The 25,453-nt window shown below is 44.9% G+C and overlaps 1 protein-coding gene across 2 annotated transcripts in view; it reads right to left on the bottom strand.

Moving 5' to 3' along the window:
* The window catches only part of PIWIL2 (piwi like RNA-mediated gene silencing 2), a 32,294-nt gene extending 11,035 nt beyond the window's left edge, over positions 1–21,259 (bottom strand). Inside the window, exons 1-17 of one of the 2 annotated variants that reach the window (XM_084615301.1) lie at positions 21,233–21,259; positions 20,556–20,757; positions 18,312–18,411; positions 18,027–18,168; positions 16,228–16,443; positions 15,024–15,134; positions 14,119–14,236; positions 12,948–13,072; positions 10,429–10,509; positions 9,203–9,316; positions 8,627–8,815; positions 8,273–8,357; positions 7,352–7,441; positions 6,235–6,375; positions 4,429–4,542; positions 3,330–3,518; positions 57–158 (exon numbers count right to left, since the gene is read on the bottom strand). In XM_084615301.1, the coding sequence (XP_084471427.1) occupies positions 57–158; positions 3,330–3,518; positions 4,429–4,542; positions 6,235–6,375; positions 7,352–7,441; positions 8,273–8,357; positions 8,627–8,815; positions 9,203–9,316; positions 10,429–10,509; positions 12,948–13,072; positions 14,119–14,236; positions 15,024–15,134; positions 16,228–16,443; positions 18,027–18,168; positions 18,312–18,411; positions 20,556–20,750 (2,112 nt within the window). In that variant the 5' untranslated portion in view covers positions 20,751–20,757; positions 21,233–21,259. The other variant, XM_084615300.1, reaches the window with a different exon arrangement.
* Between the last annotated feature and the right edge of the window lie 4,194 nt (positions 21,260–25,453).

Below are 25,453 nucleotides of genomic sequence, written 5' to 3'. Positions count from 1 at the left end.
TCTCCACCACGTCTAACCCCCGCCCCGAAAAGTTATACCACAGTGACCTGACTCACCTGAGAGGTTACTGGAGACTGCACACAGCACAGCTTTTTAATGGCTCCGTACAAGTCATCTCTGGTCCCGGCGATGATACATACGACCACCTGCATCTTACCCTTCAAGAGACAAATGCAGAGTCAGGCTTTCGCACCACAAATGTTGCTGGATGCTCACAGACTTTGCTCTGCCTTTGCAATGGAATGAATGCAGCACCCCCCCCCCCTTGCAGCACTGTGATGAAGGGAAGGAACACACAACCCTGGGACATTGGTGCCCACTGTCTAATAAAGCAGCAGCCAAGAGCAGTATCGCAGCTATTTGTCAGAGAGCGAGCCAAATCCTCGCCAAGAGCCTGTTACTGGAGTTACGCCAATACTCTTAAGAACAGATTTGGTATGATTAGCACCTTCACAGTAACAACTGTGCACCTCATTAGTTGTCAGGTCTCCCCAGCTCCCTCCACCCCCTTGTTTATACATAAGGCTTGGAGATGGACTGGATTTGGGAGCACAGGCCTTCAGTAACACCACCATGAACTGTGCAACCCCAGTGTTCCTTTCTAGTATCAAAGCCCTTCACTTATGGGCTCACATCCAACCTCCATGACATGAACTACAGCAATTAAAGCAAACCTCGTGCCTCGTTTAACTGAGATAACAAGCACCAAGGCATTCATAGCTGCATGTTGTGAAAGATCCCATGGCACAGAAGTCATTACTGCGGAGGGTTGGGAAACAATTGTTCCACAAATAACTAACAAACAGGCCAAGACCTTATCACCATAACAGTGCAAAGGAACATTACAAGTACATCTGTATTAGATCCCAGGAACAGAATGTGGGCAGGTAGCAAAGTCTCTCTCAAGACCTTTGCTGATCAGTCGCTTATCTTCAAGCATCGCAATCAACATGCAGCTCTTTATAGTTAATATATTAATTCAAGATAAGCTTTTGATAGCCTGCAGTTGAAGAGTAGAGCAACACCATATGCAAGTCCCATAGAAACAGTCCACAAAGGGTAGACTGTGTCTAATGTGGATAAGTAGGTCTCTTCCCCATGCACAGGGCCTTCAAAGCACTGCAGAGCTTTCCAGCTCCCATGATTTGTATTTAGGGCATACCAGAGTCCGATACTCTTGTGATGCTGTAGGATTGAAATATGACCATTTACATCCTTGATATTGCCACTGTTATTTGATTGCAACAAATCTTGTGCAAAGTATGTCATGTAAGGTGTCAATGGAAAAGTTACGATTGGCTAAATAACATTATCCTGCTTAAATCCACGTATCATCATTTTATCTCAAATGTGGGTGTTACCCCAGGAATAAACACAAGGTACTTTACATCCAGTCTAGCCAGCCCATTGTGAATGGGCTATTCAAGCTTGATGGCCCATTAAGGGCATTTCATGCTAACAATGGGCCATAGAAGAAACTCATTTTGCCCAGACAACTCTTTCTGTGGATGGAGGGTGTTAGAGATTGAGCAGGAGGACCCAGAGGCGGATTGAGTAAACGGGCTTCTTTACTGTGGTACTTGTTCTTTTGGATCCAATTGTCGAGTAAGTGCTGAATTAGTTACAACACACTCTTTCTATCTAAATACCTACATGTACTACAACACCCCCGAAATCCTTACTGAGTAATAGGAAGGCCCAGACAATGAATATTAAAAGCTATACGCTGAATATAATTATCCCGACCCCGATTACTGTTTACAGCATTAAGCATATTCTACAGACAATTTTACCTTGAAGATACACTTCTTTGCAATAATTGCAGCCACAAATTCCCTAGATCAGCAGTTCACAGGGAAGGGAAGAAGGGGCCATGACCCCGAGCTCATTTACGTAGCTGGCAAAGGAAGAGAGGGGGGAGATAACACCTCTTTGCACAAAGGGGATCCTTGGAGCAACCACATTCCTTATACAGCTGCAACGCTTATCAATCCTTACCAAATAGAAGGGAAGGGAGAGGGGTAGCGCTTTATCAAGCGCAAAAAACAGTGCCTGCCCGTGACTCTACTCCCGAATACCATGTCAGCACACCAGCGGTTTCCCAGGTCTCTACTTAACCCTTACATATCCCAATAGAAGAATGCTTCAGGCTCCAAGGAGCCAATGGCTGCCTCAGTGCGTCAAAGCGTGAAAGGACATGTGATATGCTCATGTGACCCTAGACTCCATCTTAAGGCAGTGACTTTGCACAAACAGAGGTTGCGAGCTGTGTCTGAACCAGTCAATTTCCAGGCACATGGCAAAGGGTATAAAAGACCCCTGAGATGACTCCATTTTGTCTCTTTCCTGCCCTGATTCTCTGGACTGTGGATTTACAACTAAAAAGGAGCATTCTGAACTATGGGCTGAGGACCTTCCAATCTTTTGGAAGCTACTGGAGAGATTTTACAAGCCAGCCATCTGTACCATCACTGCTACAAACCCAATATATGGACTTCGCAATTATTGTATGTATATGATCTATTAACCATTAACAACTCCTCTTCTTTTTTTCTTTTATTAATAAACCTTTAGATTTTAGTTACTAAAGGACTGGCAGCAGCATGATTATTGGGTAAGATCTGAGTTACATATTTATCTGGCTATATGGCTGATCTCTTGGAATTAGAAGGACACCATATGTGATGAAACTGGTTTTCAATAACCACACAGAGTCCATGGGTCTCTGGTGAAATAAGGGCTGGAATGCCTAAGGAGACTGCATTTTTGACTCCTGGTTAACCAGCGTGGTGAGACAGAAGTTTACTTTTGTTACTGGCTTGGTGTAATCTAATGATAGAATAACCACCAGTTTGGGGTGAGTCCACCCTATTTTTCAGCAGTTTGTTCTGAAACTGGCATTCTAAGCTTTGACCCACTGAGGCACAACGACAACCCTCCAGGGCAGAAATGAGACACACGGCAAAGTGCAGCTTCTTCCCACCTCAAGGCAGGACCAGGCATACTGTAGCCATAATCGCTCCGCGTGGCTTACATAGCACTTAGCAGATGTCAAGCCAGCAGTCAATGCTTTTCCAGAGCCCTCCCTACAGACTCCAGTGGAAATGTGGTGCACGCACAAGAAACACAGGGAAACTACCCTATGTGCACATGACTGCCCATGGATGATGATACTTTAAAGGATCCTCCCAAATGGACAGACTCAAATACATTTCTCATATGTGCAATCCGAGTGCCCCAGTGTCCTAGAGGTACGAGAATGCCAACTGAACAGCTCTCTAAAAAGGATTACCCAAACCCCATTCACTCTGTCCCTTCCTCCCCATTACCTCAGTGCCCAAGATGGATTTGATAGTCCTGGCATAGGTCTCTATTCGATCATCTTTCAATTCCACCCAGGCAGGCTGGTTTAACTGCATGCCAATCGGGCCAGAGACCTTCTCCAGCATGCTGACCAACTCTCGTGCTTGGTCCACAGCCCGTTTTGGATAAAACAATGCCCAGTAATGCATGGGAATCTAGGAGCAGAACCAGACAGCCAACATCACCATCAAATAGCCTGTATAAGTGAAGGTGGTGGTGATTTCCCCAGAGGATCTTAAAACACTTTATCAAACCATTAATAAAGCCTCACTACCCACCCACCAAAATAGATATATTTCTGTTTTACAGATGAGGAAACCAAGGCACAGAGAAATTAAGTGGCGTGCCCAAAGTCAAAGAACTAATCAAAGGAAGAGCTGGGAAAAGGACACAGAAGACTCAACTATTAGACACTTCTTGCCTTCATATCCCACCAAATTTGAGGTAAGACAGCCAGAAAGCAGACAAAATGTGCATTTGCACTGCAGAGTCAGCTTCCAAAGGCCCTGCTCCTTGCTCTCCTGAAGCATAGACTCACTGCGTACTTCAATCTACACAAGTTTGGGAGGAGAAAATTTTAAAAAATTGCATTAAGTGATAAAGAGAGGATCCTGATTTCTAGTTCCAGATGGAGCACGTCCAAACAGCTTTCTCCTAACTAGACACTCCAATGAGCATGAGCATTCTGAGGAAAGACTTTTCCTACTAACACCTTGGAAAGACAACCAATCGCTGGTGTTAACAAATCTAGTGCTTTGGAAAAATCCAACTCCATGTCCAGTAGGGACTGAAACTAGGGTGACCAGACAGCAAGTGTGAAAAATTGGGACGGGGTAGGCGGGTTATAGGAGCCTGTATAAGAAAAAGCCCCAAATATCGGGACTGTCCCTATAAAATTGGGACATCTGGTCACCCTAACTGAAACAGTCTGGGCAGCACCAATGCTGCTTGTGGCCTTCCCAATTTAGAAATCAAAAGGACACTTTCAAAAAACCTGGCTTAACAGGCTACTCCACCGTATTCCTGGTATTGGGAAGCAACCTCTTTGTCTGCGAAGGAATTTACCGTAGAGATGGCGGCTTCTCTTGTTATCTCTTTGGTCCAGTTTAAGTCCTCAGAAGTCATAAAAGAGCTGGTCCTCAGGTTTATTCTTTCCATGGGGAGAACGCGCCCTTGCGTCTGAAGAGAAGAAAACAAGAGCCATGCGCAACCGTTGTTCACACACATAGTGCAGACATCAGGAAACGCTGCTGAAGGCCCCTCTGCCCTTCTAGTATGAGTACTTCATGTGATCTCACTTCATGTAGTGCAACATACCACTGCCAAATACATCAACATGGGAAGTAAAGGAGACTTTCTTCCTACTGGTCTTCCAATGAAGACTACGTAAATAGCGTCAATTGAACTGCGTATTGTGAGATGATGTCTAAGCTGTGTCTTAACACTGAAGAAGAATTTTTTTAGCTTGTTTTAAAATTTTTTTTTAAACAGTCAAGAGTATAGCCATGGGGAAGAAAAATCCAGACTATTAATATCAAAGCTTGATTAACAGAGTTAAGGTTGAAACTAATTGCATAGAAATCAGGAAAGCCAGAGTTAAAGGTTTTTCGTTTTGTTTTTACACTCTGGCCCTTGTGTGTAAGCATTCTGAGGGGATCTCTCGTTCCACCATCACTTAAACGCACTGTGTGTTACTAAAGAAAGGGGACAGTAAGAGGTGCAGTTTGGTTTTCAGCTATATGCAAAGTTGATGGAGAACAGGATCCAGTAAAAGTCAATGAATTGACAAAGCACTTGAGTATCACGTATGGAATAATCCAGCACTAGCAGGGAGTGACACCTACAAGGGTCTTTTCCATCTCTGTCTAGGAGTCAATGGGAGGACATAGAACGTGCTGGGTTTTTAATTCACTGACAAGAGAGTCATCACTTTAGATAAGCTACTACCAACAGGAGAGTGGGTTTATGTGTGTGTTGGGGGGAGAGGGGGGTGTGGGGAGAAAACCTGGATTTGTGCTAGAAATGGCCCACCTTGATTATCATACACATTGTAAGGAGAGTGATCACTTTACATAAGCTATTACCAGCAGGAGAGTGGGGTGGGGGCAGAGAAAACCTTTTGTAGTGATAAACACCCATTTTTTCATGGTTTGTGTGTATAAAAACGTCTTCTGTACTTTCCACAGTATGCATCCGATGAAGTGAGCTGTAGCTCACGAAAGCTCATGCTCAAATAAATTGGTTAGTCTCTAAGGTTCCACAAGTCCTCCTTTTCCCTTTTGACATTCTATAGTTAGCTAATTGGCAGATTTCCAGTGGTTGCACCAGGAAGCCAGACAATTGTTTGTTTTGGGCATAGGAGATGGCAGTGTGGTGACCAAATGCCATATTGTCCTCTTGGCAGTGTGGTACACGTGTACAAGAGGATATGCCACATCCCCACCATTCAAAACCTGCTTCTGGTCTTGTTCTCTATGGAGTTCACACATGCTCTTACTAAGTCACTATTACAGATGGATAAGATCTGCAGGGTTTGCACTGAAGAGGAAGAAAGATATTACATAGTCTTACAGCATTAGGATGCAGGAACTAACCACTTCCCTTAAAGAATCCCAACGGGTGACAATACTCTGCATTTCAATAGTACCTCTCAGAGTGCTTATAAAAGCATGGTATCAAACACATTAAACCCCCTCACCCTTATGAAGTATTATCACCATTTTATAGATGGGAAAACTGAGACAGCAAGGTTAAGTGACTCATCCCAGGCCATAGCAAGCCAGTGGCAGAATCTGTAATAGAATGGAAGAGCCCTGTTATCCAGTCCCTTGCTCCAAGCACTAGACAATACTCATGTACGATGGGAAATACCTTATACACGTCCTTGTCCAAACATAGTCCCCACCGTGACATTTCCTTGCTGGCAGCTTCATTCTCCTCAATCCTGTGCAGGAGATTACTCAGGGATGCATGGTGCTGCTTGGGACTCAGATTAATCTGATGGGTTAGGTCCTAGAGAGGATGGGTGAGGGGACAAAAGAAGTCACCTTGGAGAATGTCCCTACCCTGAGGTGGAAGCGTCTCGATACCGGGCCTCGTGCAGGCAATCATTTTCAGGGTGAGGTCACATTATTCCGCTGGCACAAGGGAACCCAGCTGCAGGTCCATAAGCCATCAAACACACAGCAGCGCGCTGTAGAAGCACGGACAAGGCAGACAGGGGTATAACAAAGCTGTGTGCTTATGAATAAGTCACACGCTACGAGGATCAGAGTGTGGCAAAGTGCAAGTTTTGGTCCAGTTGTTCCCAGGTAACCCCTTACAGCAAAGGTGGAAGGACAGTGATACTGAATCCCATTTATCTGGAGCCACGTTACACTTCATCTGGAGGATTTGCTTAGATGTTTATAATAGCGTTACCAAGCACCTAGGTGCCTTACGTTTATAGGCAATTATTAGACATTGCAAGCTCCTCTGACTTCCATCCCACGTTCTCGCTCTTGTACAGCTCAACCCCCGCCCCCCAAGTCTTCTAGCGAACCCATACCCACTCCCCAGCTCCATAACAACTCCAATCTCCCCCGTTGAAATAAACCCATAATCCTGCAAAGGCCTGACCAAACACTGAGCCCTAAGATCTCTAAATTTGGGCTACGGCAGAACACTAGAGGGAGACTAGGTTTGAAAAGACCAAGCCAATGGCTGTGCAGAGTTTAATCTTCAGAACTGCCCATGCAGACAACCCAGTGCACTGTATCTCCTATGACAGGAAAGAGAGCAGGGTGGATAGAAATCAATATGAATGTTATTACATTAGAGGTGCTTAGAGTAATTAGATCCAGTACAAATTGGCTTCTAGACCCACTTTGATAAACCACCAACTGGGTGCTAGTTTGCAAGTCTTGGGAGAGGGAGAAGAGGACATAAGCAACGAGAAATGTCTGCTTGTGGGGGCTGACGACCTGCCCTGCTGCAGCAAAGCTCCAACCTTCATGGCTCTGAAGTCCTTCTTCATCTTCTCAGGGATCCCGGTCATGTAGGAGAGCTCTGGCAGCAGCAGAATCTCACCCCTCTGAAGCTGAAGGGAAAGGGGAGCCAGTACACATTAACATACACATACTGCCTAGTTGGTTGCTCCCAGCCATATCGTGCACAAGAAAAATACTACCAGCCCTGGCTACTGCTGGGGTAAGCAAAAAAGGGGGAGCTGGTACTGCCGGAAAAAGAGAGAGAGAATGGAATCAAGTGTCTCCCAGGTTTAGTTCCCAGGAACCGTAAGGGACTATTTCTGCCACTGCTGATATCCCAGTTGCCTTCGATGGGGCTCAGAAGACTGCATGTGGAGCAGAGTTTGGACATACTCTGCCTGCCCTCATTGGTTCCTTCCCAACTAACAGCAGGTCAGTGAACACTCTGAGGCTTAGGACTTTGTAGAGCCGCAAAACAATTCACTTCCAACTATAATAAGGGCATACATCAAGCAGAACCAACCCTTGACACCAGAAGAGTTAAAAGAAGCCACAGAACAATTGCAGAAGGAGACCTGGATGGCTGAGAGGACTGGTAATGAGATATAATTTTCAGTACAGTGAGTGAAGCTGCCTTATCAAATAACTGTTTGTGTGGTTTGATGGGAGGACTTGGGTGGGGTAGTCTTTGCCTAAGGGGCCACCACATTCAGCACTAACTTGCCTCAGCAGAGAGGTCAAAGACTGAATAGGACACGGGATTGAACTCCTCTGACTCCTAGAAGTGGTCCCCTCTATGGCAGGATTGTGGCACATGGGCATGAAAGGGAGGCCACTGCCTGTGAGTAGACCCCTTCATAATCCAAGGCTGCCAGCCTATCACTGGGAATCTGGGGCTGAAATTCCACTACTAGGACTTTCCGGCTGCAAAAACAACTCACCTTCCCTTGGGAAGTCTGCCTTTCATTGGGTCTGTGAATCAGCAGCGGCTGGTCCAGCTCCCTGACTGTTATACCATAATTTTTGCTGGAAAAGGAGTTGGGGAACAATTTTAAAGAAGCACTTTCTTGATACCAGAACAACAAGCTCAGCTCCCAGACTGCAGAAGAGGCTCTGTCATAACAGAGCTAGAGATGAAAACTGAAGGGTCAGACTACATCTTCATTAAAAGTTAAAGTAAGGCGACGCTCCAGAATGGCACACAAACTGGGGCTTGCTGGTCAATGTTGCCTACCAATCAGATTCTTTCTTCCCACAACACCTCCCTCCGTTGTGGCAAATACAGAAGCGTCTACCTGTAATAGTCTATGAAGGTGATCTCCTTCCCATCAGACATGGTGAAACTGTCCTTCGGAGTCTTGTTCCAGTCAATGTCATCAACACGGTAAGTGTGATTATTATAGCGGGTAATGACGATATTGCCATTTAGCTGCTTGGTGCACTCATCCTGAAAGTTCTCTGCGCTCTGCTGGTAGATTGCATGCCTTTGTGGAGAAGGATGGGTAAAAGCTCTCAGATTTCAACCACCTCCTTATACAAGGAAGAACCACTACAATAATATTCTCTAGGCCATGGATGATTTGCCCTAACAAGACAGCGTGGGGGAAGCTTGCACTACCTGTGCTGTTTAACTGCTCTGTAATGAAACAGAAGATGCACAGTAACAGTGCTTAAACTCCCAACTCAATTGCACTTGACTGAAACTAACCTTGGGAGAGGTTCAGAGGACAATGCTAGGTGATCATCTCACTCCCCCTTTCAGAGAACTACTCCCAAAGGCATACTTACTGAAACAGCAGTTCTTTGCATGCACCACCATTGTTTTGTGAGACCACTAGATGTTTAATTCTGATTTCTCTTCTCTTACTCACATTACATCCAGGACAGAATCATTCCGGATAACCTTGTGGGAGACATCTGCCAACAGGAAGAGACCTCCATCCGTCCTCCGGATACTGGCTGAGTAACCTGGCCATATCTGCAACCTTTGGAAAAACAGATTGCATGCAAATCAGCATGCTCATCCAAAAAAGTCATAGGGAACTTCGGCATATGAACTAAGAGCTGTTCTACCGATGTACAGTGAACACAAGGCAAGCATGGCACAGGGAATACATTTAACCTAGCCAGCAGCTAGAATTTCAGCTAAAATCTCTGAACTGCATACAAAAAAATAAGCAGGTTTTTTCAGGTAACAATGACTAGATAGGAACCTCAGCATTCAGAAAACATATGTGACAAAGGCCTTGCTGTAAAGGTCTGAGTTTCTAGACCTGAGGTGCTCAAATACAATGGTGATAAGCCTACCAATACAATAATAACGCAAGTGTGGAGCCTGGTTAGGTTTGTTTGGAAGGACTGAACCTGGGACTTCAGGATCCAAAAGCATAAGCTCAGAGGCAGTAGCAGACTCAAACCTCTGTAAGTGGTTTAGCCACTAGTCAGGGACAGGACAGATACTGTTATCCTGGGTTACTCACACTGAATGAGGATGGAGATTAATGAAGGATTTTTCATGACATGACCGCCATGGGACGTGCCTTTTGCTCACAAGAAGCCATGAAGGTGGGAAACAGAATGTGAGCCAACCACCACCCTATCCACTTTGTTTGTTGTCTTCCTTTTGCCTGGACAGATTGTAAACTTACGGGCACGGACTATATCTGCCTCTAAACCTGTACAACATCCAGAACACCATCACAATAGGGCCCCAGTCCAGACTGACGCCTCTGTGTACTACCGCAGTGCGAACAATAATCTGTGAATGGTTCAGGAGCTAGTAGCTGAGAGATCCCCTCATTTTGTCCAGTCCCGTATGTTCTCCTGGGACATTTCCAAAGTCAGTTCCTGGAGTTCCCCTCCCCCCAGGTCAGTTGGGAGGGTGTTCTCAATCAATAGTCCTCACCTACAGAACCCATTTCTGCCAGCAGCCCTTGACCTCTGCAAATCAGGCCTTTAGAATGTTTAACATTTGCACACATCCTGCAGCTTGTTAGACTAACTTACTGAAGGGACAGGCTCTTCTCACTCTTATTCACTCTAAGCATTGAAAGGTGCATGGGTACCATGGCAATAGGAGACAAATAACAGTACTAACCTATACTGCTGCAGCATTGTAGGACTGGTGGGATCGTAGAAATTTCTCCCAACAAGTTTCATATCTAAAATCCTCATCACCCTAGAATAGAAAACTAGGATAATTACAGGATTCTGGGGATGGGGATAGATAAATGTAGCCAATAAAACTGCACTGCATAGCTTTTACCCTTAGGAAGACACCATAGAACAGTCATTAAGGGTCTCATCCTGTGAGGTGCTTAGTATCCTCAACACACAATGGAGTCAATATGAATGGAGAAAACTCCATTTTGCAGGATTGGGCTCCTATGTGCATTAAAAAGAAAAAAGTAATGGACCGTCTGCCAAGGAAAAGGCATATGTATGCGCCCTTTTGCTTTGAGGCAAGACACCTGAAGCAGGTTTTGGCTTGGTTTTTAAATTTTTTCTCCTTGCCTATTCTTTTACCTTCATATATTAGGAATGTCACCTCCCCTGTTTTTGTTGAAGGACTAAAGAACTGGAGAGGGAGCCTTCTAAGACCTCAGTTGAGGGCATGGAGGAAAGGGGTGTTGCTGAATCTTTCAAAACAATTCTTTTCTCCCACAAGTTTGTCAGTGTTCGAGTTAAATTGGTGTAAACAACAACAAAAACATTTAAAACAGAGAATAAAAATCAAGTCTCTCTTGCTCTCCATTGCTCAGGTTCTGGTCTCTTGGTTCCTGGAGTATCATAATCCTATGAGTTCTCTAGTTAACCACAGAATTTTCCAGTAAGGACATTGCAGACAAGGCCTGAGTTTCCAATATAAAAAGTTTTCTGGGAAAAAAAAAACAAACAAAAAATCCTCCAGGCCTTTATCAGAAAGCAAGCAAATGTTTCTTCCCAATAACGCCCCAAAACACATTGCCCCTCCCTTTGCAGGTCCCCTTTTAGAATACCTTATGTATGAAGAAACTAACCTTTTAAGTTATTGTATTCATTTGGTTAACCATTATCAGATTAATCTGTACATTTGTGTTTCTACCTCCACCTGAGATTACTCAAACTGAAATAATTTCAAAATCTAATCAACATTTCACCAACAAACTACTGTTCACTTTTGCATCTCTCTCAACCAGGGCAATGAAAACAGATTAGCTGGCTTCACTTTCAGATTCTCATGCACTAGCCCAATGGGGCAATGTCTGTGTTACAAACACACTGGAGGGGAAAGGTTTAAAATTTTAAATCCAAAACAATGGCTTAATTGACATTTTTTGTAAGCGTTCATGAGAGCATTTTAGTCATTAGGCTTTACAGCTTTCCTGCCCCCTGCCTCCAAAAAAAAAATTTCTTAAATTAACATAAATTACCAATGCCCATTTTACTCATTTTAAGGAGATTGGAAAACTCAAAGAAAATTGGAGAATACAAATAGAACCTCCTGAAAAACAAAAAAACAAACAAACCAACCATGTGCAACTTCAACATGGAAGAAAAAAATAAAGTAATTGGACAAAAACAGATTCATTCAGTTTCTCTGAAGAACCAAAATATGGTTCCTGGTGCTTCTCTCCCATCACTCATCCCCTGTGTGCAAGGAAATAAAATGGTTGTCCCTGGGTTTAACAGTTAATTTCTCCAGCCCTCCATTGGTTTTGATCTTGCATCCAGTGAAGTCAGTGACATAACTTTCATTCATGACCATAGCGCAGGATTAGGATTAGAGAAATCTTGCCAAATAAAGAACTGAGTGTTCCTTAAAACAAAGCAAAGAAAGGAGAAGAGCAAAAGAAAAAAAAATTGCTCACAGGTTCAATCTGCCTAAATGAACTATAAACACCATGCCAAGGAAATGGGACTCTAGTGAGTGAAACAGCACAATACAAAAAAAATAGATGTTCTAAGACAAGACAAACAAGACTCTCCTTGATTGTTTGAGACAGGACTGAAACTTCTGATGTCCCAGACTACACATACAAAGTATTGTTTGAATCCTTGCAAGAGATTCTGGCATTCATAATCAGAAGGCAAGGCAGATGGTTAGTCTGAGATCAGTGCTTAAATAGCTGATGAGGTCACTGAACGTGGTTCAGAATAAGCAGATAGATTTTAGATTAGGATGCAGGTGTCTGCAAAAATTACCCTGTAGTAATAGGGTGTTGGTATATGGGTAGTAGGTTCCTTCCTCAGTCCCTTATCTAGCTTTGGAAGATTCAAACTTCTTCTCCTTATGTTTTTTGAAGAACTCCCTCTCCCTTTATACTCCACACCACAATCCCCCCTACACCCCCCTACCACCACCACCACCTCGCTTTTCTCAGGCATCAACCTTCAGACCAGGAATGAAGCACTGTACAGCCTGAGGCAAACATCATCCCTTCAGTCTGTCAGATGTGCAACCGTTTAGAAGCTTGAGCAAATCCCAAAAGCAAGAGACTGAATAAAGGCAACCCAAGTCTCCAGTAAAGCATAGCCATTACACGCCTGGGATGTCCTGTCAAATGGCTGGTAGCCTTGCATTTAAGTCAATGGTTAAGCATCATGCCAAGTCACCAGCCTCAACTTTTCCCTTACCTCCTGAAGACCACATTGTAAAACGGAATGCACAGGTCCGAGCTGGGCTCTAGGATTTTGGTCATCTGAAGCTTTATGGTGATGTCAGCTCCATCTGTCTTTCTCTGACATATCAGATCAACAGTCTAGTACAGAGACGAAGACATCTTAGCAGCAGCAAGAAGTGAAATTACTCAGACCATTAACTAGAAAACCCCTTTGGAGCCACCTTGTAGCTGAGATTTTGCTACAGCAGGTCCTTCCTGCTATCCAAATGGATTAATCTCTGCATCACCAAGGAGCATCCAGTGTCTTCCAAGCAAGAGTGGCTCCATGCAAGATAATCCTCACTAGGAGGGGAAACTTTTTTGGGGAGATGCAAGTATCTGGTCTCGGCACATCGCTCCACCTGAAGTGCTGTTGGCAAAATCACTGCTCCCTTCTCCTGCTTCCAGCTCCTGAGATAGATGAAGATGCTGAACCAGATATTTGTTCTGACCCAGTAGACTCGTAGCGATATGTTTTGTGATACAGTCTTGAAACTTCCAAGACTTAGTTATATTGGCAAATCTCTGTGCGCGCTGCCTGCTGGTGAATGACAGTTTTGTGCTCCTGAAAGATAAGTACTGCAGACAGGTGCTGTGCAAAATTCCCAGATGTAACCGCTGAAGTACACCAATTTGGACATGTAAATTCCTTGTCTATTCTAGTCCTGGGTCCCCCAAACTGCCAATTGTGCAGCAATTCTGCTAAGTGGAGACAGAATGGTACCAAAGCCATGATCCCTTGCCACACACTCCAGGCTCTCTTCTTTATCTCTACTTGTTAGAGAGGCAAATTATTCCCTTTTCTAGTTCCTGAAGTGTATGGGGAATGCGTGCTTTTCTTTACTTGTGAGAGTGGGGGAAAGCCATTTAAAACATCTGAAATCACCAGCTGTTTCTGTGCTCACAAGAATTTTACACATATCCCATGGGTTATGGAAATCTAATCCAGGCTCTAAGAATTACTGGTTTAGGATATGCCAGTCACAGGATAAAAAACCTTCAGTTTTTACTGATAAGTTTCACTTTCACTTTTTTAAAAAGCCAGGTACTCAAATGATACACTCTGGCACCCTACAATAGCTCAAACCATGTGGCACCAGGCAAGAGTCAGCCTGTGTGTTTTCTGCACCAGTATCATGTCTTACTTGAGGCAACTTGATAGGCAGGTAGAGGATAGAGCCATCAAATGCCGTAACGTCTCCTGTCACCGATCTATGCTCCTTCATCATCCCAAACCGCATACTCTTGCATTCCACATTAGGACTGCAGGTCAGGGAGTTAAGGAGAAGGTGGGGAGAAGAGGAGAGAGAAAGTTTTATAGGGTCTGCAATATCCTTTTACTTGGAAAATATGAGTATGCATTCAAATTCTAGTTAACGCTATTGTGTCCACTACAGGCTCTCAGAGAGCTTTAGTATGACACCTTACAACTCTGTCACAGCCATAACTCAAACCCAAGCCAATAAAACCGCAACAGAGGAAAACAAATCAGTGCAATATGCAGATGAATATCAACACACAAGAAGAAAGCAGGGGTTCAAATCAACTCTATTGCAACTGACACAGCCACAATCCTTACCCTGTGCTAGGGCAACTTATTGCAACGAAGACCTAAAACATCACCTAACGTTTGTGACTGTTGCCCCATCTAGTGGCTATTCCAGAGTAATTATTAATGCTCGTGGTACAGTATTAATGCCTTATGCCAAGAGAACGGATTTGTATTGTGTTACATCTCCAGGATAGTTGTGACCACCAGAAGGATTCTGGAAGAATTGTTACCATAACATTCCTCTAATTAAATCCAGATACTCAAAGGATAGGATGTTCCCCAACGCTTAATTTCAGGAATTGTGAAATCAATTTAAATTAAGGATATTTTCCCTGGGCACTCTGTCGTCCAAATCTCCATGGGAATCGCTTGAAAATCATTCAGAGGGGCAAGTTCACAGAAGTCATATGAGTTCCACTGCTAATTTCACTAGCTTCTATACCTCTACAAACCTTACTATAATTGAGATAGATGTTCAAGTGTGCAAGGTGTCGCTACCTGAAAGTCACATGGTACTGGTAAACGGCTTCATTTTTGCAGTGTATTTTAATCAGGTTCAATCCCAAGGGGAACGGAGTTCCTTTAGATCCTTGCTTCACTACCGGTTCTCTGTAAAGATATGAAGGGAAGGAAGACAAAGGCATATAATAATTTTGTCTAGATTAATGCAAAGAGGCAGCACAGGATGCCAGCACTGGCTGAGGATCTGAGAAAAAAAAAATCTGAATGCGTCAACACCACCCCTAGACCTCTTCTGTACTGTGCACCTGTGCAACAATTAGTATGTGCTGAGAACATCTCATTAATACTTTCCACATGTGCATCTCAAAGCACTTTGCAAACATTCTTCAACTCCCAACACCCACTGAAAGGCAGGAAATATGGTATCCATTTTTCAGATGCGTAAACTATGAAAAAAGAAGAGGTTAAGTGACCTACCAAAGTTTGTTCAGTGACTGAGTGTTCTTATCACAATGCCTGTTTAAAAAAATATTAGTTTTAAGAGAGACAAGTTGTAGCAATATCCTATCCCAGTAGAGTTGGCTCAGCTTTGCAATACTGTAGATTCACATTGTGTGAAGTCTGTTTAGAATCTGGATTGTTTGGTCTGGAAGGGTCTTCCTGAAGGTCACTTGTATTGTTCCCAACCCTTCCCCCGCAGCATGATCCATGTTACTAGTCCTAAACTAAGTCAGGTAGCCAGGTGCCCAGTCTATCTTAGAATATATTCAAAAATGGCTCCCCCTGCTCTACAATTAGCAAGTTAGAGTGTAAGACAGCAGCTACCAGTGGGAAGCAGCTGCACAAAGCTACACACGCCGCCACTGTCAGCATTTTTCATGAGCCAGTTTCAGAGAAAGGTTACCTAGATATTGTAAAAACAACGAGGAGTACTTGTGGCACCTTAGAGACTAACAATTTTATTTGGGCACCAGCTTTCGTGGGCTAAAACCCACTTCATCAGATGCATGGAGTGGAAAATACAGTAGGAATATAATCTCACACACACACACACAGAGTACATGAAAAGATGAGAGTCTGCAGCAATGAGTCCACCAGGCGCCAAGCCACATCACTGAACAGAGGATTTTCCTTAGGGGTTTCTACAGCATAAATGGCTACAGCATCTATGTACCTACTAGTTGATCTAAGAGACGTTTAGAAATAAGTGTGCAACTCACCACATCCATCTCTCACTTACTTTCTCTCCATCTGTTCAACAAGGATGGGAAGAGGACTTTCTGGCTGGGATGCAAACCTGAGGGGTGACAGCAGTGGCTGCAAGAGCTGAGGCTGAAGCACACCTGTGTGCAGGGAAGTCAAGTCTGTAGGAACTTTGCACAACACCCTGCCGAGTGACACAGCCATTCTTCCAAGAGGGACAGGTGGAGCTTCCATTTGCCCACGGCCAAGAATTCTGAATCCATATTCAAGAAAGAAAAGTAAAAATGTTAACCCTTCCCCAACTTTAAGTTTGCACCCCCATTATACATTACATAACCTGCATTCACATCAGTCAAATAATGTTTAAAACAGGTTTTGGTCTGTCTTTATTCCGCTCCTCTGGTTTTGAGGCTGAAGCTTATTTAAGCCTAAGACCAAGATCCAAGCCTGACAAGACTCAGACTGCGGCCAAACTTGACACACCTGTGCATCTTTAGCCAGAGGGCATTTCTTCTTTCTGCAGATTTGTCCTTCACCAAATGGTACAGCTATGACTTCTTGCACCCAGAGGGCTCCTTGGTATCCCTGTTCCAGAGCCCAAACCCTACAAAAGTAGCACGCCAGTGATACCTGACTCTTGCCCAGGGAGTTTTAGGAGAGACATGGACATTGTAGATGGAAGAGAGCTGTTAACGTTCCATCTCAGCCTTCCCCACAAGCCAGTACAAGACAATTCCCTATGGTACATTCTTCTTATTTATCATTTGTATTACAGTAGTGCTTAAGTGCATGAGGCGCCATTGTGCTATGCCTGTAGTAAAGATACAGTCCATTCTCCCAAAACTCTATCCAGTCTAGTTTTAAGTAAGTTCTTCACCCACTTTCTTTGAAATGTGGTTGAAAACAGAGGTTTGTTTGTTTGCTCTTAGCACAACCCATAATCTCCATTTTGCTCCTCCGCATGGATTGTATATTTGATTTTTCATCAGTACAATTGCTTCCTATATCTACCCTAGTTCACCTTGGGACAGAACAGCAGCCCAGACCCTTTACAAAGAGCGTGAGGAAGTTTACTAGCAGGCATGCTTGCAGTGCAGGAGCCACACACATCTTGACAATCTGTCTCATGGCACTCTACCTCAATCCTCTTTCCACACACACTCTACAGCAGAATGACACAGAAAACTAGAATGAAGCTCTTTCATCAGCCAGCCCAACCAATACCAACTGCTGCATACAATCCTCCAGACTGGCAATGTTGAATGCAATTACTGTACTGATCTCCCTGAGAGACGAAGATCATCCCTCTGAGTTGTGTTAATACTAATAAACCTCATTTCTAGAGCATTTTCATCCCCCAGTTGACCTACAAGCATTAATTGGTTTATCACTGAAATGCAGCCACCTCTGGCATGCAGGCCTGCAATCAAACACCACAAGAGAGGGAACTCTGGCCAAGGACATCAAAGGACTTTTCAACTCACACAAAAAACCACTGCACCATGTTTACCACCCATATAGAGCAGATGGACCTTGTTTTCAATCTCATTCAAAAGACCTGCACATAGCAAATGGCAGCACACTCAACCAACCTGCCTTGGCAGAATAAAAGATTCAATCAGCCCTGCTGCATTTCAAGCCTGTGCTGCTGAGGAGCACTAGTAGATCAAGCCTGCTGTTTAGTCTAGTAAGCCATCTCCAATGTCTGTTACATACACTGCACATGTGCAGTGTACAAGCCTAGTTCACTGGTATATGAAAGCTATTGCTGACTAAGTAGCACATACACAGTTCTTTCTGAACCAAGAGTTCAGCTCAAGCAAATATTTTACTCACCTGCCAGGAAAAAGCGGCATCCTCTCCCCTTTGCTGTACCCAGCTGGCATGACATTTGGTGATGGAAAGGTGGGCTGCACTGGCATGACTGCTTTAGGGTTGGCCTCCATACCACCCATGCCCTTGCCCAAGATGCCTCGACCTGAATGAAGTGATAGATTCAAAACATGCCTGAAGAAACCTCCCAAGATATGAAAGAGGTTTCTTTCCCCGTTTAAATACTACACCACACAACAGCCTTTGCTGGAAGAGAACAGAAACTTATACAAGGCTGGGATAACTTACCCAAAGGCTGAACTGCCCGTCCCAAGGCAGGTCTCGGGATGGTCTCAAAACCAAGTCCTTGGAACATGGAAGACAGAGTCATGACAGATGCCAGAGGCTCCTGCAGAAAGCCAAAGGATAAAGCTTTAAAGAATGGACAGAGAAGCCTCATTAAGACCTAAAGGAACAATCTCAATGGATTAGCTGTACTTCCAAGGTACATATCATGCAAGAAACTCTCTCTTAGGTACTGAAGCATAACTACAAAGTAAGGAAAACCTCTCTCGGGAAATCTTAAGGGAGCAGCTTATTTGACAGCAGTGTTTGCATGCAACCCAAGCAGACCAAAAGCAGAGTTTTCTTAGCTTTTCCCCAAAAAATATCCACTTGCTGCAGCTGTAAGGTCTCCCTGCAGAGGTTTGTAGGCTACAGACCTCCAGTTACACACTCACAACTGCGAAGCAGCAATTAATTCTAAAGCTAAACCTTTTTAATTTAAAATTATTACAAAAGCAGTTGAATTACCGGTGACGTTCTTATCCTATAATAAAGTCATAAGTTTTTGTTCCACACCTTAACAGGTAGCATTCTAGGAAGTTGGCTGTAGGTTCAACAGAGCCCCTACAAAAAAGTAAACGAGGAAACATGTCCAGGCCTCTTAAGAGCAACAGAACGAATGCTCAGACATGGTCCATGCTGCAAAGAGCATATTCAGTTTATTCCACTAGTCAACATCATCAGACACAGTGATAAGAACTGCTATTCAGTTGCACTTGTTTAGGTTAATGTCAACATACTATCCTTAGCTAGAACAAACACATTCACTGCTATTATTTTCTAAGCAATTAGAATGCTATCACGGATCCGTAGACACCTAAGCAGAGACAGTCTGCCCTGGAGAGCTCAGAGTCTAGAAATACAGTTGTCATAGCAAGTCTCTGATTTAGTTACTTAGACGTTGTTATATTAAGAATTAAAAAGATCAAAAGTCAGATTTTGCTACACTTCTTAAAGACTACCTTGATGGGAAGAAGCTATAATTTTGAAGGGGGAAGTGAGTAAAATGAGTGAGCTCATTTATATAGCTCTCTTTAAGGCAGTGGTTCTCAACTGTGGTCCATGGCTTGTTCAGGGAAAGCCCCGGCGCACTGGTTTATTTACCTACCGCATCCGCAGGTTAGGCCGATAGCGGCTCCCACTGGCCGCGGTTTGCTGTGCCCAGCCAATGGGGGCTGTGGGAAGCAGCGCGGGCCGAGGGATGTGCTGGCTGCCCTTCCTGCAGCCCCCATTGGCCTGGAGCGGTGAACCGCAGCCGGCAATCAGCTGAACCTGCGGAAGCGGCAGGAAAACAAACTGGCCCGGCGCTCCAGGGGCTTTCCCTGAACAAGTGGTGGACCACAGTTGAGAGCCACTGCTTTAAGGAATGAAGCAAAACTTGCTTCTTCCAATCCTGTCCAAGAGGTCTCATTGCAAATAAGACATTTTAGATTAGTGTTGAAATGACCCACAGCAATTAAATGAAATTAAATATTTGATAGGGGAGGGAACTTTGAGAGGCAAGGCAGCAAGATCTAATCAATTTAAAATAAGTTAAAGATAGTTCCACACCTTGCACCAGCCCAAGCCCCCCATACACTTATTACAACTTTTGTAATTTTAAAAATTGGTTTTCCTCCCGCTTGTTGCGGCGAGAATAACTCACAACCACAGTAAGAGAAACTGACTATCTATACAGAGGAAAGGGAAACTGACCCTTTGCAAAGTGCTGGCCAACACAGAGTAAACAAATTAAGACTATGTCTACATTGGAGCTGGAAGGTGTATTTTCCAGCTCAAGCAGACATCACCTGTGCTAGCTCTGATCAAGCTAGCATGCTAAAAATAGAAGCATAGCTGGATCAGCATGAGGGACTAGCCACCCAAGTACATAACGAGGATCTCGGGTGGGGCTGTACTCGGGGCAGGGCTAACCAGTAGTATGCCAGCTGGATTAGAGCTAGGGAAAGTTTGTCTATTCAAGCTGGAAATGACACTTTCTAACAAACATATCCCAAGAGAGATAAATATCTCCTTCCATCTAACCGGTCAGTTATGGGAATGCCAGTCACTCCCCGGCTCAGCCAGTCTGTGCATCACCCAGCACAATGGGGCCGTGACTGGGACTTCTAGGCAGTACTGCAATACAAATACAGAAGTGAATAGGCAAGATGCTCCCTAGCGAGACATACGACTTCGACAGCGATGGGGCCCCACTGGAACGTTTACCTGCTGTACCAGGCCTGCTGGCTGCCGTGGCTCCTCCGGCACCCTCTGCATCCTGCTGGCAGGTGGGACGGACGCTGCCCTGCCACGGACCAGATGCTCAGGCTGAGGCAGCTGCAGCTGAGGCCCAGGCATGCGGGCCCCACAGGGCTTGCGAAAGGGGGCAGCGCCCTGGAAAGGGGGCCTCCAGGGATCCATGGCGAGGCTGCCGGAGAGAAAACACGTGTGGCACGGAGGCAGGCACGAGGGGGTGGGTGGGGTCACCAACAGGCCAGGGACCTGGGTGCAGCCCCCTGCCTAGCATCCAGGGTGGCAGCTCGGGGGCGACCCCCCTCCAGGGCCAACCTCCAGGTACAGTGCCCATTGCTGTAACGCCAGTGCCCCCCTGCCCGGGTCCAACCCGCCGCCCCACCGGGGGGGTCCAACCCGCCGCCTCCCCCACCCCTCCGGGGGGTCCAACCCGCCGCCTCCCCCGCCCCTCCGGGGGGCCAACCCGCCGCCCCCCCCCGGGGGGGTCCAACCCGCCGCCCCCCCCCGGGGGGGTCCAACCTGTCCCAGGCTCCCCCTCTCGAGGAGGAGGCGGGGGGGGGATCTCGGCCCTTTCCGGGACCCAGGGGCCCGCTGCCCCCTTTCCCAGCCTCGCCCGGCGTCCTGCCCCCGGCGCTAGGGGCTGCCCTCACCGGGCCGGGCGCGATCCTCCCCTTTCGCGCGCTCACGGCCAAGCCTCAGCGCCTCGCCCTGTCGCCCGGCTCCACGGCTGCCCTCCATTGGGCCACGCCGCCGTCTGTCACTCAGCTCCACCCTCCCATTGGAGACTATCCCCCCCGGGGCCCGCCCATGTCACAGACCTTGCCTGGGAGCTACCAAACTTGAGGGGAAGGGGGGGGGAGAGCAAAGGCAGCGCAGGGGATATAGCAGTATCACCCCCACATAGTGAATGGTGAAGCCCATGCGCTGTTCATCCCCACGTGGCATTCTGTGTTTATCCTGGGAGAGAGGCGCCTCTAATTGTTAAATTTCAATGAAAAACAACCAAATTTAGAATGTAATGCAAGTAGCTACCTCCTTTTCCTGCGGATAGAGTGGGGCAAAGGAGAGACGATAAAAGCCGCCCCCCCCCCAAAAAAAAATGGAAATAAAAATTTGGCTTTTCCAGTCTTGGTTTTTAAATTAAAAAAAAATTACAATTCTACAAACATGTCATTTAAAAAGGCCCCTTTTCATTGAAAAGATTGAAAAATTGCAACTATCCCAAGATTTCGGTGTGCTATAAAACATTAATCAATTAAACCTCACAACCCCTTTGCGTGCTAGGCATTATTACCAAATGAGGAAATTGAGGCAGAGTGAAGCAACTTGCCCAGGGTGATCTATTTACTTAGCTAGTAAACTATTTGGGTCAGGGACCTTGTTTTTGTTCAGTGTTTATACAGAGCCTAGGCAGTGGTTCTTAGACTTTTGTACTGGTGACCTCTTTCACACAGCAAGCCTCTGAGTGCAGCGCCCCCCCCCCCATAAATTAAAAACACTTTTATATATTTAGCACTATTATAAATGAAGTGAGGTTTGGGGTAGAGGCTGACAGCTCATGTCATGACCCCCAGTTTGAGAACTCCTAACACAATGGAGTTCTGGTCCATGGCAGGGGCTCTTAGGCTAGGTGATACTGCAGAGCCAGAAGGGAAATCAGCAGTCCTCAGAGTTTGGTCACACCAGCTTAGTAGAGGGAGCGGGAAGGGCTACAGGCATTTCTCAGCCAGATAGAACTCATTCTCTCTGCCCTTGTTTCCTCTGGCGTGCTTTGCCCAGAGAGGAGGAAGCTGCAGCGAGTGAGTCTCCGCCCGACTCTCAGAGTATAACGCTCCTTTTCCCCAGGATGCGCGGGATGGGGGTGGGGAGTAAGGGGTTTCAGATGCGGAGTCACTCCTGGGAGAGGGGGCAATGCGTTTGCTGTGGGGTTGATCCCTTTCTGTCGCCGCTGGGCCCTCGGGAGCTGCATTCAGCACCACGGACAGCAACCCACAAGGTATATTAATTAAGTCAATGGGAGAGTTCCTTTCCATCGCTTGGAGTGGCTACACTGGCAGCACTTGTAAGCTCTCTAGTGTCAGAGTCAGTTTCAGGACTCACATAAATTGTCAGACCACTCTGTTTATTAGCAAAGCGCTTTGCCAATGCACCCAGATATGTGAGTCCCTGCAAAAGCTCAAGCTAACTTATTTATACAGACAAGCCAAAGGCAATTTAACATAAGAGACAAAAGGAAGCAGAAACTGACAAATATACATGCATATCTTATTTGCATATTAACATTTACCAATCTCCTAGCTCAGTAGGAACTCTAAGTTAATTAGTTTGAGGACCCATTGTCTCACACTCCTTAATGTTTCTCTTCCTGACAACTATATATCAACAAACCCTTCAAGTAGCATTTATTTAATGAATTATAATTTCAATATAATTCATTCTACTTTTACACTAGTGTAGCCATAGCCTGAGATTGTGTCCATGTGAGCATTTCTCTTAATTGCTCATTTACCGATGCTGCATGGCTCCAGTGCCTGGAGCCTGAACCCTGTTTTTGCTGGGCCTTCTGACTGAGAAACCCGGCCCCATACTTCCTTTCTCCCTCTTTCTGTGTGCCTCACTCTGTCTCTGAAATTGCCCCTTCACTTCTCCCCTGCTTCTCAGGACCTGAGCCTGCTCCAGCTGGAGATAAGTAGCAACAGCCCCATTGTATTATTCAGTGGAATTAAGAGGATCAAGTCCTGTAATTCCTGTGCTCTAGGCGTCAGCCAAATTCAGAGTTGGTTTACACCCTCTTACACCAGGTCTGGATTTGACTTTACATGGTGAGTCTCTTCCCAGGCAAGGGAGTTCTAGATTGATTTTCATCTCTCCTTTTCACTATGGCTTGCATTGCCTTTTCCTGATTATCAGCCAGATTCCGTGGGACTCTTCAAATCCTATTGATGATGACAGGATTTGAAGGTACTCAGCACCTGATAGTACTGGACACTCTAGTAGCATAATGTGTTTACCTCCATCTGTAAGTACTTTTGGTGACCTTTGTGTGTCTCCTTGCCCTTAGAAATTTATGTATAAATCCTTGCTTTTAGTGTGCCGGTATAATTTATTTGGGGGGGGTCAGAGAGAGATTCCATCTGTTCCATGTTATCAAACTATATCTTTCATATTGTTTTAGTAGAATTAAAGAAGGATTGAACTGTTAATATAACTTAAGTAGACACAAGTTAAAAATAATTTTTTTTAAATAAAGGACCTTTCGTATGCTCAGAATAATGTCTTAGAATATTAAAACTAACATTTTTTTCAATCTGATTTCCTTCTCACCACGGCACAGTTTGTCCACTTTTTGCATTTTTCTCATATGGACAATGAAAATCGGCTGGTCAGTCTCACTTCTATTCCTAATCAGTTTCACTATCAGGTTTTCATGCACCATTCCAATATCACAATATCTGGGCTGTCATTGCTCTGATGGGGAACGTTGCAGTCAAACCAAAGAGGAACTGTTTGTAGTGTAACTTATTCTGCTCAGTGTTTGCTTGCTAATTTGATTATCCTGCCTGCACCCCTAATTAATCATGCAAAACACCTGTTGACCACAGTGGTGCAGAACTGGGCCCAAAATATTTGTGGGATAGTCCAGGTGGTAATATTTGAGTGCCCATGATTTGAGTGTGTCTGATTTCATGGGTATTCTTTTTATCTACTGTATTTTAATATGCCATGATAATAGGCACTGTAAACATCAGTACAATTGTAACTAATATGAGATTTTGAAAAACCTTTACAAAAACCCCAAGCCTTCCTAAAAGTATCCATGAAATGTCTTTGCATAAAATATTCAGATCCTTAAACAGATGCTTTTTCATCCATGCTACTGGCATTTTTAAAGAATGTATCATTTTATTATGGCTACACCTTTTTTACAGATATAGAGCTCTTGAGGATATGGAGTGTGAATTGGGCAGCCTCATCAGTCCTGAGCTGATGTATATTTATGGGCTGACTGAGGGCTCCATTGCAGATGTAGATAAAGTCCATGGACCAAATTCACTCCTGGTGTAAACAGATGAAACCCTTATTGAAGCCAACAGGTGCTGAGATTTGTCATCATTATGAGAATGCCACTTGCAGGTACACGGGCTGCAGCATTCTCACACTGACTGCTGTCTTTGCCTTTCCTTTTTATGGCAGGTTTAGCTCCCAACCTCGGAGCCAGCAGGACAGAGATATTGTTTGAGGAGATCTCCAAAGACCTCCTAACCTGGACTCTGACGCGGAATGAGGTGCTGGGTCTTCCCCACTGCCTGATGGTCTTTGGGGCTGCTACCTACTACAGCATCAAGTGGGTCTCAGATGCCCTGGACTCCACTCAGAAACAGAGGATGAACCTAAAAAAAAGGTATGGCAGGGATCATGCAGATAGGTGTGAAGGTGAGGAAAGGAGGGGCACCTGTTAGAGAGACAAAGAGGCACCCACAGAAGGATGGCTGGGGACTTCCTGGAATACAGTTCCATTTTCACAAGGCCTTAAGCCTCCATCTCCTGTTCTGAATAAAGGTTCTAGTGGGCTCCTTACTGAAGGACATTTGTGCAATGGCTAAACACAATAGAATAACATAGGATTTGCCATACTGAGTCAAATCAGTGGTCCACCTAGTTCAGTGCCCTGTTTCCAACAGGGACCATTAGCAGAGCCAGGAATACAAACCAGATCTCCTGAATCCCAGTCCAGTACTCTAAACCACGAGACCACACTACCTCACATGTAGAACCATATTAAAAATTTAGTACACTGCAAAAGTTAATTTCTGAAAAGAGATTAATGTAACATTGAATTTCATATTTGATTCAATCAACTTTTTAAAAAA

Source organism: Lepidochelys olivacea, assembly GCF_965140295.1.
Source record: "Lepidochelys olivacea isolate rLepOli2 genome assembly, chromosome: 26".
NCBI lineage: Eukaryota > Metazoa > Chordata > Testudines > Cheloniidae > Lepidochelys > Lepidochelys olivacea.
The sequence above is the reverse complement of the archived record's forward strand: the minus strand, read 5'-3'. Positions and strand labels throughout refer to the sequence as shown.